The 15,000-nt window shown below is 55.0% G+C and overlaps 1 protein-coding gene and 2 long non-coding RNA genes across 3 annotated transcripts in view; all 3 read right to left on the bottom strand.

The window, feature by feature from the left end:
* Positions 1-576: 576 nt before the first annotated feature.
* Positions 577-1,448, bottom strand: LOC132454787 (uncharacterized). Its single transcript, XR_009524999.1, has 2 exons — positions 947-1,448; positions 577-914 (listed from the first exon to the last, which is right to left on the bottom strand). It is a non-coding gene; the product is annotated as an uncharacterized LOC132454787 (long non-coding RNA).
* Positions 1,449-2,259: 811 nt separating this feature from the next.
* The window catches only part of cc2d1a (coiled-coil and C2 domain containing 1A), a 39,413-nt gene continuing 26,672 nt past the window's right edge, over positions 2,260-15,000 (bottom strand). Inside the window, exons 21-27 of the mRNA XM_060047437.1 lie at positions 14,770-14,860; positions 13,470-13,622; positions 12,284-12,403; positions 3,167-3,293; positions 3,000-3,076; positions 2,794-2,841; positions 2,260-2,707 (exon numbers count right to left, since the gene is read on the bottom strand). Coding sequence (XP_059903420.1) covers positions 2,675-2,707; positions 2,794-2,841; positions 3,000-3,076; positions 3,167-3,293; positions 12,284-12,403; positions 13,470-13,622; positions 14,770-14,860 — 649 coding nt within the window. The 3' untranslated portion in view covers positions 2,260-2,674. The remainder of the gene's footprint in view (positions 2,708-2,793; positions 2,842-2,999; positions 3,077-3,166; positions 3,294-12,283; positions 12,404-13,469; positions 13,623-14,769; positions 14,861-15,000) is intronic.
* On the bottom strand, positions 4,150-4,622 carry LOC132454788 (uncharacterized). Its single transcript, XR_009525000.1, has 3 exons — positions 4,596-4,622; positions 4,330-4,448; positions 4,150-4,215 (listed from the first exon to the last, which is right to left on the bottom strand). It is a non-coding gene; the product is annotated as an uncharacterized LOC132454788 (long non-coding RNA).

Here is a 15,000-nt window from a genome sequence, read left to right as displayed (position 1 = left end):
CCCTGAGGGGTCCGCAGAGACACTAACTATCTCTCTCACACACACACACACACACACACTCTGTAGAAGACATAATTAGGTTTACTTCATTATTAATCAAGTTATAGTTCTGTTTTTAAGTTTATGAGTTGACTTAAGGTATTATACAGATGAATCAATGCACTTAATACTATCTTTTAGTGTTTCCCGTAATCACCTAGCCACTCCCTCTCAACGGGCTTCTGTGTAGAGCTTAATTGGCCCATGAGACTTTAGCAGGTAAGATGGCGGAGAAGGAACAGTTCTCCGACCGCATACGCAAACCCAGACGGATACTCCAATACTTTCATATTATTTAGATATTTGTACCTGTAATCCTTTCTTTTGAACTTCTGGAAAGTCAACCGGACTGTTGGAATAAATGCTCAACCAGAATTCTACTCTCCGTGCGTGCTTCTTTAGAATGTGTATCGGGAGAACAAACACACACACACTTATATCACAATCAGAGTGAAATGCCAGAATAGTTAATGTGACGTGTAGTTCAGCTTAAATGTGTTATTAACAATAAGGAGCGACACACAACTAAACACAAGATTGTCTCAGACTCATTTTAATATTGCCATAACCCGCCTTAAAATAAACATACAAGATCCTATAATTAGGCACCCATAAGATCCCAAGAGACATACATATTGATTGAACACAGCTGCAGATTAATGCTATCAACTGATTGCCATTACATGATACAGACATTAAAATACTTGCAATTTCCCAACCCACTATATTGGCATCGGCTGTATTTGATATATATTGATATATATATATTGATCGATTCATGGAACCTCTTCTGCTGCAGACGGGGTGAAGCGGGGTCATCATACCCGGGAGGAGAACCCGGACATGGTGAGGGTGAGACATGGAGAGGGTGAGACCTTGAGAGGGTGAGACATGGAGAGGGTGAGACCTTGAGAGGGTGAGACCTTGAGAGGTCCCCAGAGTTCAGAGAGGAGAAGAGAGGGAGAGGGAGAGAGAGAGAGGTGAGGAGCCCAGAGGAGAGAGGAGAGAGGGAAGGAGCCCAGAGGAGAGAGGAGAGAGGGAAGGAGCCCAGAGGAGAGAAGAGAGGAGCCCAGAGGAGAGAGGGGAGAAGGCTCTCCTCTGCAGGGAGGAATGATGTCTTATTGTGTCTTAGAGCGACCAAGGGCCCTCAGACTGACAGCAGAGCATCACCGCCATCAGGCGGCAGAAAGGAACCAGCAGAGCTCCTGCACCTCCGCTGATCCTCGTAGAGGTTCAGTAGAGGCGTCAGAACAAGATACTACAGTTTACTGCTGCAATGACTCAGAGCTGTGATTGGTGCACAGACCCGCCAATCACCCATCTCAAGAGTTCCTCCGCTGCACACAAACAGATTGCATCATGGGTTGTTCCACACATAGGTTAGATGTTCTGTTTGATTATGGACTGCATGGAGATAGACAGAGGGCTGTAGAGGAACAGGGGATAGGGGAATAATAGGAAGCATCTCTATGGTTACAGACCCTCACTAGGTCCTAGGTCCCTCACTAGGTCCCTCACTAGGTCCTAGGTCCCTCACTAGGTTCCTCACTAGGTTCTAGGTCCCTCACTAGGTCCCTCACTAGGTCCCTCACTAGGTCCCTCACTAGGTCCCTCACTAGGTTCCTCACTAGGTTCTAGGTCCCTCACTAGGTCCCTCACTAGGTTCCTCACTAGGTTCTAGGTCCCTCACTAGGTCCCTCACTAGGTTCCTCACTAGGTTCTAGGTCCCTCACTAGGTCCCTCACTAGGTCCCTCACTAGGTTCTAGGTCCCTCACTAGGTCCCTCACTAGGTCCCTCACTAGGTTCCTCACTAGGTTCCTCACTAGGTTCTAGGTCCCTCACTAGGTTCTAGGTCCCTCACTAGGTCCCTCACTAGGTCCCTCACTAGGTTCCTCACTAGGTTCTAGGTCCCTCACTAGGTCCCTCACTAGGTCCCTCACTAGGTTCCTCACTAGGTTCTAGGTCCCTCACTAGGTCCCTCACTAGGTCCCTCACTAGGTACCTCCTCTAGAGCGTTGAGATGGCTCTGTGACTCGATGAGTCGTCTCCTTGGTGACACCAACACTAATCCCTCATTATGGGATGGAGTGGTTCCCCCCTCATATCTCCTCCATACAGGGCCATTTACTGTGATCTGGGAGATTAGATTAATCCTATTAAACGCTCAATTTGGGAAGTTATTCAAGACACCTTTTTCAGCTCCTGTTTTTTTTTTTTCGCCGCCCACGTATACATGAAGAGTTACATGATTATCGTTATAATATAAGACCTCTTTGCCTGAGATCAACATGAAAAAAAGAGATAGAAAAATAAGCACAAAGACTGTCTGCTAGTGTTCTCGTCTAGGTTTCAAGTGCAAATAAGCAGCGCGTTATCCCCACCCAGCTGAAACGCCTCTAAAGGAGAGATGCCTTTTGTCGTTAAGCTTCTACACAAACGACTCAATCGTCTTAGCAGAAAGGACGCTGAAGTCGCGATGACGCTCTCTCCTGTCTTACACGTTGAACAGGATTCACTCTGACAGACACATTCTTAAAGCAAGGCATTGGAGTGTGTGTGTGTGTGTGTGTGTGTGTGTGTGTTTCTAACAGTCTTCTGTTCACCACCCTCGTTCGTTATCCTCTTTCTCTTCACTCATGCATGGCGCTTTCTTTTCAGAGATTCCAGCTGAAACGGGCAGAAAGGAACGGATAGCGTGAGTGATATTAAGAGTGAGATTCGATATCAATCGACCAACCAACAGCCTCCTTTACCTCCACCTCAACCAACTTCAGCCGGCCCAGGGCCTCTTTGGCAGCCTCCTGGAGCAGGAACAGAGGCAGAAGGGTCACTCACACACACACACACACACACACACACACACACACACACACACACACACACACACACACACACACACACACACACACACACACACACACACACACACACACACACACACACACACACACAGACTCACCCTGTTCCCTTGGCTGGAGAACTTCTTCACTGAGTCACCGAGGCCCTGAACGAACCGGCCCAACACAGCCTGGTAGTCTGGAGGAGGAGGAGGTCACTGCCATTAGGAATGTTTAACATTCCAGTACCTCATCTCACTGGAACAACACTTGTTATAGTGAGTGTTACCCTGCAGTAGGGCGGGGGACCCTCTCTCCAGCTGGGTCTTCTGCCACTGCAGACGCTGGCCGAGCTCTCGGTGCTGAAGGAGCAGGTCGGCTGGGGGCTCGCGGCGGCTCCTCTTGTACTCCACCAGCTGTGGAGGGAGAGGGTTAGGGAGGGAGAGGCCTTAGGGAGGGAGAGGGTTAGGGAGGGAGAGGCCTTAGGGAGGGAGAGGCCTTAGGGAGGGAGAGGCCTTAGGGAGGGAGAGGCCTTAGGGAGGGAGAGGCCTTAGGGAGGGAGAGGCCTTAGGGAGGGAGAGGGTTAGGGAGGGAGAGGCCTTAGGGAGGGAGAGGGTTAGGGAGGGAGAGGCCTTAGGGAGGGAGAGGCCTTAGGGAGGGAGAGGCCTTAGGGAGGGAGAGGCCTTAGGGAGGGAGAGGGTTAGGGAGGGAGAGGCCTTAGGGAGGGAGAGGCCTTAGGGAGGGAGAGGCCTTAGGGAGAGAGAGGCCTTAGGGAGAGAGAGGCCTTAGGGAGGGAGAGGCCTTAGGGAGGGAGAGGCCTTAGGGAGGGAGAGGCCTTAGGGAGGGAGAGGCCTTAGGGAGAGAGAGGCCTTAGGGAGGGAGAGGCCTTAGGGAGGGAGAGGCCTTAGGGAGGGAGAGGCCTTAGGGAGAGAGAGGCCTTAGGGTGAGAGACGTTAGGGAGGGAGAGGCCTTAGGGAGAGAGAGGCCTTAGGGAGGGAGAGGCCTTAGGGAGGGAGAGGCCTTAGGGAGGGAGAGGCCTTAGGGTGAGATACGTTAGGGAGAGAGAGGCCTTAGGGAGGGAGAGGCCTTAGGGAGGGAGAGGCCTTAGGGAGGGAGAGGCCTTAGGGTGGGAGAGGCCTTAGGGTGGGAGAGGGTTAGGGAGGGAGAGGCCTTAGGGAGGGAGAGGCCTTAGGGAGGGAGAGGCCTTAGGGAGGGAGAGGGTTAGGGAGGGAGAGGCCTTAGGGAGGGAGAGGCCTTAGGGAGAGAGAGGGTTAGGGAGGGAGAGGCCTTAGGGAGGGAGAGGCCTTAGGGAGGGAGAGGGCTTAGGGAGAGAGAGGCCTTAGGGAGGGAGAGGGTTAGGGAGGGAGAGGCCTTAGGGAGGGAGAGGCCTTAGGGAGGGAGAGGCCTTAGGGTGAGAGACGTTAGGGAGGGAGAGGCCTCCGGGTGAGAGACGTTAGGGAGAGAGAGGCCTTAGGGAGAGAGAGGCCTTAGGGAGGGAGAGGCCTTAGGGAGAGAGAGGCCTTAGGGAGGGAGAGGCCTTAGGGAGGGAGAGGCCTTAGGGAGGGAGAGGCCTTAGGGAGGGAGAGGCCTCTGGGTGAGAGACGTTAGGGAGAGAGAGGCCTTAGGGAGAGAGACGTTAGGGAGGGAGAGGCCTTAGGGTGAGAGAGGCCTTAGGGAGGGAGAGGCCTTAGGGAGAGAGAGGCCTTAGGGTGAGAGACGTTAGGGAGAGAGAGGCACCATGTGGCTGCTGCTGATCGGGGGCTGGACCATCGATAAGGCCAGACATCATATGGGGCAAAAGCATTTTCATGCTTTATTCCTGAAGTTATATCGATACTTTAATTAGTCAATGAAGGCGCTCTGAACAGATTGCCCTGCACCTCCAGGGGGCGCCACACACTGAACCAGAAAGGACCTGAAGCCAGCCGTGAAGAACCCGGTGGGACTGCCAATAAAGACCGAAGTTCAGCACTTTATCTTATCCCAGTCATTCTGCATTCATCGTTAGACATATATCGTGATGTATCGTTATAGGATTGTCTAATAACAATACATTGATTAATGCAGAATCGCCGTATGGTGTATTATTGGTTCTATTTCATTCCTACTGACCGCCAGAGGCGGTGCTTTAGCACTGGATGTTCCATCTCGCGCATGCGCAGGTCGAGTAATTATACCAAAAAAGTCACCTGTGACACCTGGGTGACCCGAGAAAGTCTATATATTCCGGAGTCACCCGAGGTTCTGTTCCTTCTATTTTCTCGCGGTAGCGTACTAGCAGGACACACAAACATTGTTTGTTGTAAGAGATACCATATTAGCTTGTCGCAAGTAGCCTTGTAACCCAAGGGTTGGTGCCTCGATTTGACTTCGTCCACCAAGGGCTGCGACTTGCAATTAGTTTGATTTCGGCAGGGGTGAGTAAAGTGTGTAGGCTACGCGTAGTCGACTATCCGTCGGCTAGCGCGGCAGCTGATTTCACCTTTCTACCCTTTGCTTTAATTTGCTTAGAGCATTAATTGGCGGCTGGTTTTCAGTCGCTGTGTTATTCTTTCGGTCTCGCACCGTTTCTCGGGTGCGTTCGCCTAAGCCCGGTTGCTCATTTGTATGCGCCAGTGCGCGGCTTGGGGTCCAAGCCGCCGTCACTGTATTTATTCAGCCAGTTGCGCTCTTTGATTAATCGCCAGTGAGTGGCTTGGGTTTCCAAAAGCCGTCACTGTATTTTCCTGGCGCCGTCACTCTATTGTCGGGCGCATTATTGCTCGGGTGCTCTCGCCTGTAGCTTGATTGCCTAGCCTGCGCTGATTGCTCTCCGGTGGGCTGCTTGGATTACCAAGGCTCGCCGTCACTGTGTTGTTGCCGCGGTGTCGCATCGCGTCGTTGCTCGGGTGCTCTCGCCTAAAGCTCGATTGCCTAGCCTGTGTTAATTTGCTCTCCAGTGGGCTGCTTGGGTTTCCAAGGCTCGCCGTCACCGTTATTGTCGGAGTGTCGCGTCGCTCGGGTGCTCTCGCCCGTAGCTCGCCGTCACTGTTATTGTCGGGCTGTCGCGTCGTTGCTTGGGTGCTCTCGCCTAAACTCGATTGCCTAGCCTGTGTTCATTTTCTCCCCAGTGGGCTGCTTGGGTTTCCAAGGCTCGCCGTCACTGTTATTGTCGGAGTGTCGCGTCGCTCGGGTGCTCTCGCCCGTAGCTCGCCGTCACTGTTATTGTCGGGCTGTCGCGTCGTTGCTTGGGTGCTCTCGCCTAAAACTCGATTGCCTAGCCTGTATTAATTTTCTCTCCAGTGGGCTGCTTGGGTTTCCAAGGCTTGCCTTCACTGTTATTGTCGGGGTGTCGCGTCGCTCGGGTGCTCTCGCCTGTAGCTTGCTGTCACTGTTATTGTTGGGGTGTCGCGTCGTTGCTCAGGTGCTCTCGCCTAAAGCTCGATTGCCTAGCCTACTGATTAATTTGCTTGCAATTAATTTGCCGACATGCTAAGCGCCCATAGTGTGTCGCCTTCATGGCCTCCCTGCAGGCGGAGGATGGCCATGACCAGTGCCCTGCGTGTCTCGGGGTTGAACACCTCAGGGAAGCAGTGTCAGATAACCCGTGCATGAACTGTAGTTTCATGCCTCATGCACTGAGGCTAGCTAGGTTGACTGAGGTGGAGGGCAGACCAGGGTTGCCCCCTTCGGGTCTTGGTCAGATTAAAGCCCTCCTACAGAACCTCCAACCAGCTCAGGGTGTACCAGCCGCGGCCCCTGCGGCTGCGCAACCCACTTATACAGAGGATGACATGCTGTTTACAGCTGCGTCCTGTAGCCTCTTTGCAGAGGAGGAAGAGCAAGCGTCCCTTGCCTCTCAGGCGTTCTCTCAAGGGTCTCGGGGCTGCTCGGCTAGAGGGTCAGTGTCCGGCCGCGACACTGTTAGACCAGCCGTGCGAATGGCCCTGGCAAGGCTGGGGTTGGATGAAGCTCCTGTTTCATCTGCACCTGTGAACGCCTTTTTTCCCACAGGCCGCTCAACCTTCCGTTTTCTCTTTGCCCCCCTCTGAGCCCTACATCGCAGAGCTTCATAGATGCTGGCCAGATTCAAGGGCTCTCTCCCAGCGCACTAGTGATGGCAGAGGTCTGGCAACTAGGGCCAATGCTGATTCTTATGGCTTGGACCGGTTGGCTCCGATTGAGCCTGCTATAGCGTCCCTGGTTGTCTCCCCGGACGAGGCTCTGAGAACCGATGCGCGCTGCCCTCGGCCCCAGTGCCGGATTACAGATGACCTCCTTACCAGGAGTTGCTGCCCGTGTGGGACGTCTTGGGAATTTGCTTTCTCACATCGTTCTGGCGCTGTCTTAAGGTGCGAACACACCAAGCGCGTACCTCGCGTACCATGTACGTGCGTAACGCAGCGAAAATGTTGCTTGACCATTTTGTGTCAAAAATGGTCAGATACGCGCGTATCTGACCATTTAAGGAGTCCGAGGAAGGAAACCCAAACGCCGCCGTGTTTGGATGGATGATAGAGCTTGGATCGGGTTAGATTAAATAATCTCGGATATAAATAACAATACTCGGGTTAAATAACTTCACATGGTGTGTCTGGTGTGTTTCCAGCATTCGTAGTGTTGATCAGCAGAGAAATAGTCCGCCAAGACGTTGAGGTTGCTTAGCAATCAGAGACTCTGTCCATGCAAGTGAACGGAGCGTTCACTCTTCGTCATAACTATCAAACCAAACATCCTTCACATTCACCGAGCGAACATTATGAGAGTAAAATGCACATTTCTCGCTAGAAATGTTTCCATAAACGCATTTAATGGCGTAACTATGTTACTATTTCCACTCAGAATAAAGAAAGTTGCCGGCCGTGGCTGCCATGGACATGGCTGCTCTGGAGTCCGAGGTAGGAAACCCAAACGTCGCCGTGTTTGGGTGATAGAGTTTAGATCGGGTTAGATTAAGTAATCTCGGATATAAATAACAATAATCGGGTTAAATAACTTCACATGGTGTGTCTGGTGTGTTTCCAGCATTCGTAGTGTTGATCAGCAGATATATAGTCCGCCAAGACGTTGAGGTTGCTTTAGTAACCAGAGACTCTGTCCATGCAAGTGAACGGAGCGTTCCCTCTTCGTCATAACTATCAAACCAAACATCCTTCACATTCACCGAGCGAACATTATGAAAGTAAAATGCACATTTCTCGCTAGAAATGTTTCCATAAAAGCATTTAATGGCGTAACTATGTTACTAGTTCCACACAGAATAAAGAAAGATGTCGGCCGTATGCTTCTGTCCAAGCTCACTACTCTCTGCCAGTGACGTCGGGTCAAGCTCAACGCTGATTGGCTATTGCGGCGCGTATGAGCATAAAAAGTTCAATTTTTTGAACTCCTCGCGTACATGTACGCGCGTATATGTACGCGCGTATATGTGCGCGCGTATATGTACGCGCCTCATACGCCCCTACAGCGAGTAAAATGTTGCTTGGTACGCATGATACGCTGTACGCACCTCATACGCGCGTACACCAATGCTTCCCTATGGAAAAATTGCCGATTTTATACGCGTGGTACGCAGGTGACGCGTTTGGTGTGGCCGTACCTTTAGACTATACGGGGGTCAGGTGCTGATCCTTTAGCACAGACCCTCAGTGATGCTTCACTGCAAACTTTTGCATACATGACTAGGGAGCTAGGCAGGTTAATGTCAACTGTTACGTTGGCGCGCCGCCAGGTTTGGCTGGCGCAGTCACCCCTGTCGGAGGTGTGTCGACGGACCCTCCGTTCTCTTCCAGTGGTCCCAGGCCAGACGTTTGGGCCAGCTGCTCTTCAGGCCCTGGAGCGTACAAGTGTACGCTCCAGGTGTGTACAGGTTGGCCAGGCTAGCCAGCAGTTTGCTAGCTTACGGCGTGCACCTCGGCTTCATTCTAGGCCGGTGGCCTCTGCGGTACCCCGTGCCAATAGCTCTCAACCACGTTCAGGTGGACAATTGAGGGGCCAGCACTTCTCAGCACGGGCTGACCAGCGCCGTAGCTCTGCGCCGCGGGTGGCATTTCAGGCGCCAAGAGGTTCGGCGCCCAACCGCCGCCCCCTTCAGGTAGGTACTAAAGTCCAAGGGCCAGTCGTCGGGCGCTTTTCTGAGCAGCACCTGAGCTACTGGCAAGAGCAGACCACAGACCCTTGGATAGTGTCCACACTATCCAACGGGGACATGCTCCAATTCCGACGCCGGGTGCTATCGAAGTAGTAGAACCACAAGAACAGCTCGATGGGTTCTACTCAACCTACTTTCTGGTACCGAAGAAGGATGGCGGGTTTCGCCCCATTCTGGACTTGAGAGGGCTGAATCAGTCCCTCAAGGTTCTTCCCTTCCACATGCTGCATGTTGCGGACATCCTCCAGGCTATCGCTCAGGGGGACTGGTTCGTATCAATAGACCTGAAAGACGCTTACTTTCACGTCTCTATTACCCAACGTCGCAGGCGGTTCCTCCGCTTTGTTTTTCTGGGCAAGGTGTACCAGTTCAGGGTTCTTCCGTTCGGGCTGTCTCTGGCCCCGCGTATATTTACACGGTGTGTAGCAGCAGCCCTGTCACCATTACAGGCCACAGGTATGGCGATACTGCCATACCTGGACGACTGGTTGGTCATTTCCCCAACTCGGGAGCAGGCGGTCAGGGACACAGCCATGCTCCACAGCCATGCTCCTCAGCCATGTGGATCGGCTTGGCCTTATGGTCAACTTTACCAAGTGCAACCTTACACCATGTCGGGTTGTGAGCTATCTGGGGCTGGTGCTCGACTCGGTGGCCATGCGAGCCTGCCTCTCTCCAAAGCGAGTAGCTACCATTTTGCAGCTGCTACAGCGCTTCAGGCGGGGGAGGTTGCTGGAATACAGCCTCTTCCTTCGACTGATAGGTATGCTGACCTCAGCATCCATGGTGGTCCCACTAGGCCTTCTGGAATTGCGTACCCTGCAGATCTGGGTGAATGGTCTCCACTTGGACCCCAAGTGGCAGAGACTCAAGATGGTCAGGGTGTCTGGGCGGTGCCTTCGGGCCCTCAGACCCTGGAAAGAGAGGGCATACCTGTTTGCGTGGTCGCCCTTAGGTAGGATAGCTTCCCGGCGGGAGGTTGTGGAGACGGACGCCTCCCTTTCCGGCTGGGGTGCAGTATGGCAGTGCAGGACTGTCAGAGGCCAGTGGGATGCCCAGCAGAGACTGGAGCATATAAATGTGCTGGAACTCCTTGCGGTGTTCTTAGCTCTCAGGCACTTCCTTCCAGTTCTGAGGGACCGACATGTTCTTGTCCGGACAGACAACACCTCCACAGTCTACCACGTCAACCATCAGGGGGGCACCAGATCGAGGCAGAGCCTGCGGGTCACGCAAAGGCTCCTTCCATGGGCGTTCCCCCATTTTCTAAGCCTGAGGGCTGTCCATGTTCCAGGTGTCCGGAACACAGCGGCAGACCTTCTCTCTCGCCAAGGGCCACCCCCCGGAGAGTGGAGACTCCACCCGGAGGTGGTGGGGATGATTTGGGACAGGTATGGCAGGGCAGTGGCGGATCTCTTTGCTTCCGAAGAGACCACCCACTGTCCCCTTTGGTTCTCCTTGACGGAGAGGACCAGTCCCCTAGGGCAGGACGCTCTGGCTTATGCTGGGCCAGACAGCCTGCTTTATGCATTTCCCCCAATTCCAGCGTGGCTGTTACAGCCTACTTCTGGTGGCTCCACATTGGCCAGGAAGGCCATGGTTCACCATTATTGAAACTCCTCAACGGAGGGCCTTGGTGCCTCCCAGAGAGACAGGACCTTCTGTCTCAGGTAGGCGGACGCATATGGCACACGAATCCGGGCCGCCTGCGGCTGTGCGTGTGGCCCCTGAGAGACAGGACCCGCTGCTGACGTCTTGCGCCCAGTGGCGCGGGGCGAAGTCCTGGAGACTTGCTCAGTGGTAGTGATACTACACTTTCTGCAGTCTGTGTTGGACAACAGAAGAGCTGCGTCTACCCTGCGCGTTATATGGCCGCGATCTCGGCCACACACGCAAGGGTGGATAACCTGACGGTAGGGTCCCACTACCTAATCAGGCAGTTTCTGAAGGGGGCCCAGAGGCTTCAACCGCCGCGATCCCTGAGGGCACCATCATGGGACCTGCAAGTAGCTCTGAGGTCCTTATGTCTACCCCCATTTGACCCACTAAGTCAGGCAGACCTGACGCGGCTGTCCATGAAGACGGCATTTCTCCTTGCCATTGCGACTGCAAAACGGGTCGGTGAACTCCATGCCTTGTCAGTGAGCCAGGCATGTTTGCGCTGGCACGCAGATGGGTCAGGAGTGGTGCTCTGGCCGAACCCATCCTTCCTACCCAAACGATTGTCTCCCCATCATGTAAACCAATCAATCGAGTTGGCTGCTTTCAATCCCCCAGGCTCTCCAGGGGGTGCAGAAAGAGTGTCAGACCTGTTGTGCCCGGTGCGGGCGCTTAGGGCATATGTTGAAGCGACAACCAGCTTGCGTAAGACGGATAACCTCTGTCTGTTACGGGGGCTGCAGGAAGGGGGCTCCCCTGTCGAAACAGAGACTCTCCCACTGGGTTGTGGATGTGGTCTTGAATGCCTATAGGGCACAGGGGCTCCCTGGGCCCCGTTGCCGTTAAGTGCCACTCTACCAGGAGTATGGCTACATCATGGGCTGCCTTGAAGGGGGTTCCACTTCAGGACATTTGCTCCACGGCTACATGGTCCTCATCATGTACGTTTGCCCGATACTACAGGGTTAATGTCGCTGCTCCTCATCCTGTGGCGACGGCTGTCTTGTCGACGGCTTTGAGCCCTTGATTGAAGTGAGCACTCTTCGTGACCTTTTTGGTATTAGTCATCCAGTGCTAAAGCACCGCCTCTGGCGGTCAGTAGGAATGAAATAGAACGATAGTTACGTATGTAACTACGGTTCTATGAATTCCGGATGACCGCCAGAGTTCTCTGTCACTCAGACTTCTCAGATTCCGCGAGAAGATCCAGTTGGAACAGAACCTCGGGTGACTCCGGAATATATAGACTTTCTCGGGTCACCCAGGTGTCACAGGTGACTTTTTTGGTCTAATTACTCGACCTGCGCATGCGCGAGATGTTACATCCAGTGCTAAAGCACCGCCTCTGGCGGTCATCCGGAATTCATAGAACAGTAGTTACATACGTAACTATCGTATCATGAGGTAGCCTGTGATTCCCCCCCTACTATGAACTAGTGTGGGGCTCATGGACTGACGCACGCACGCGCACACACACACACACACACACACACACACACACACACACACACACACACACACACACACACACACACACACACACACACACACACACACACACACACACACACACACACACACACACACACACACACACACACACACACACACACACACCTTCCTCTCGACGCCCTCCTTTTCGTGGTGCAGCAGGCTGAAGCTGTGGAGGCTGTACTTCGGAGGGGAGCTGCTGGGGGGGGGGGCACCCCGCGGCCCGGAGCGGGGGGAAGGGGGAGCCTGCGGAGAGAGGGGTCACTGTAAGACCAGAGCAACAGAACACAGAGCAACAGAACACAGAGGGGTCACTGTAAGACCAGAGCAACAGAACACAGAGCAACACAACACAGAGCAACAGAACACAGAGGGGTCACTGTAAGACCAGAGCAACAGAACACAGAGCAACACAACACAGAGCAACAGAACACAGAGGGGTCACTGTAAGACCAGAGCAACAGAACACAGAGCAACAGAACACAGAGCAACAGAACACAGAGCAACAGAACACAGAGGGGTCACTGTAAGACCAGAGCAACACAACACAGAGCAACACAACACAGAGCAACACAACACAGAGCAACACAACACAGAGCAACACAGAGCAACAGAACACAGAGCAACAGAACACAGAGGGGTCACTGTAAGACCAGAGCAACAGAACACAGAGCAACACAACACAGAGCAACACAACACAGAGGGGTCACTGTAAGACCAGAGCAACACAACACAGAGCAACACAACACAGAGCAACACAACACAGAGCAACACAACACAGAGCAACACAACACAGAGGGGTCACTGTAAGACCAGAGCAACAGAACACAGAGCAACACAACACAGAGCAACAGAACACAGAGCAACAGAACACAGAGGGGTCACTGTAAGACCAGAGCAACAGAACACAGAGCAACACAACACAGAGCAACAGAACACAGGGGATGGGAGGGGGGGTACCATAGAACCAGAGCAACAGAACATGGATCTCAACATGCCTGAAAAAACAATAAATCTCATGTCCGTCTCATCTATTATATTTGATTTAAATATTATTGATTTGAGAGCTTTGTTTAAATGTAAATTGGATTTTCTACTTCTTAAATTTTTTATTAAATCCAAATCTCAAATGATTGAGGGTGTTGAAATAATGAACCAATCAAAAAGAAACCGATCAATAAGGAACTGATGAATTAGGACCTGTTCAATCAGGAACCGTTTAATTAGGAACTGTTTAATTAGGAACTGTTTAATTAGGAACAGATCAATAATGAACCGATCAATGAGGGACCGATCAACGAGGAGCGCTCACCCGGTCCTTGGGCCTCTTGGTGGGGGAGGGGGGCGGCGGCTCCAGCACCAGCCACTTCTCCGTCACCGCCTGCAGCTGCGCCCCCCCCAGGGGCTCCCGCAGCTGCAGGCGGACCTCCAGCTTCCCCCCGGTGGGCCGCCGGCCGTCCAGCACCTGGGACAGAGGTCAGGGTCAGGGGGGGGGGTCAGTGGGAGGGGCGGGGTCAGTGGGAGGGGCGGGGTCAGTGGGGGTGGGGGGGTCAGTGGGAGGGGCGGGGTCAGTGGGAGGGGCAGGGTCAGTGGGAGGGGCGGGGTCAGTGGGGGGGGGGGGTCAGTGGGAGGGGCGGGGTCAGTGGGAGGGGGTCAGTGGGGGGGGGCGGGACAGTGGGAGGGTCAGTGGGGGGGGTCAGTGGGGTGGGGGTCATTGGGGGGGGGTCAGTGGGGCGGGGGCAGTGGAGGGGGGGGTCAGTGGGGGGGGCAGTGGGGTGGGGGTCATTGGGGGGGGTCAGTGGAGGGGGGGGGGGTCAGTGGGGGGGGGACAGTGGGGTGGGGGTCAGTGGGGGGGGGACAGAGGGGTGGGGGTCATTGGGGGGGGGTCAGTGGAGGGGGGGGGGGTCAGTGGGGGGGGGACAGTGGGGTGGGGGTCAGTGGGGGGGGGGACAGTGGGGGGGGGGGTCAGTGGAGGGGGGGGGGGTCAGTGGGGGGGGACAGTGGGGTGGGGGTCAGTGGGGGGGGGTCAGTGGGGTGGGGGTCAGTGGGGGGGGGTCAGTGGGGGGGGGACAGTGGGGGGGGGGACAGTGGGGTGGGGGTCAGTGGGGGGGGGGGGGTCAGTGGGGGGGGGTCAGTGGGGGGGGTCAGTGGGGGGGGGTCAGTGGGGGGGGGTCAGTGGGGGGGGGGGGTCAGTGGGGCGGGGGCAGTGGAGGGGGGGGGGGTCAGTGGGGGGGGGTCAGTGGGAGGGGCGGGGTCAGTGGGAGGGGCGGGGTCAGTGGGGGGGTCAGTGGGAGGGGCGGGGTCAGTGGAGGGGGGGGGGGTCAGTGGGGGGGGTCAGTGGGGGGGGGTCAGTGGGGCGGGGTCAGTGGAGGGGGGGGGGTCAGTGGGGGGGGGTCAGTGGAGGGGGGGGGGTCAGTGGGGGGGGGTCAGTGGGGGGGGGGGCAGTGGGGTGGGGGTCATTGGGGGGGGGGCAGTGGGGCGGGGGCAGTGGAGGGGGGGGGGGTCAGTGGGGGGGGGGCAGTGGAGGGGGGGCAGTGGAGGGGGGGGGGTCAGTGGGGGGGGGTCAGTGGGGACTCTCTGAGCATGTGCAGAGTGTGTGTCGCCGCCGGTACCTCCAGGATCTCCCGGACCTCGCATTGGTTCTCCAGGGCGTCCATCTTCAGCTGGGCGCCGCCCACCACCTTGTCCGTCTTGAACAGGCCTCTGTCAGACGGACGGACAACACACAACGGTTACAGGAGGAGGAGCCTGGGACCACCGTCACTGTTACAGGAGGAGCCTGGGACCGCCGTCACTGTTACAGGAGGAGGAGCCCGGGACCGCCGTCACTGTTACAGGAGGAG

This window comes from Gadus macrocephalus, chromosome 3 (genome assembly GCF_031168955.1).
Source record: "Gadus macrocephalus chromosome 3, ASM3116895v1".
NCBI lineage: Eukaryota > Metazoa > Chordata > Actinopteri > Gadiformes > Gadidae > Gadus > Gadus macrocephalus.
Note: the sequence above shows the minus strand (reverse complement) of the source record. Positions and strands in the feature narration are given on the sequence as shown.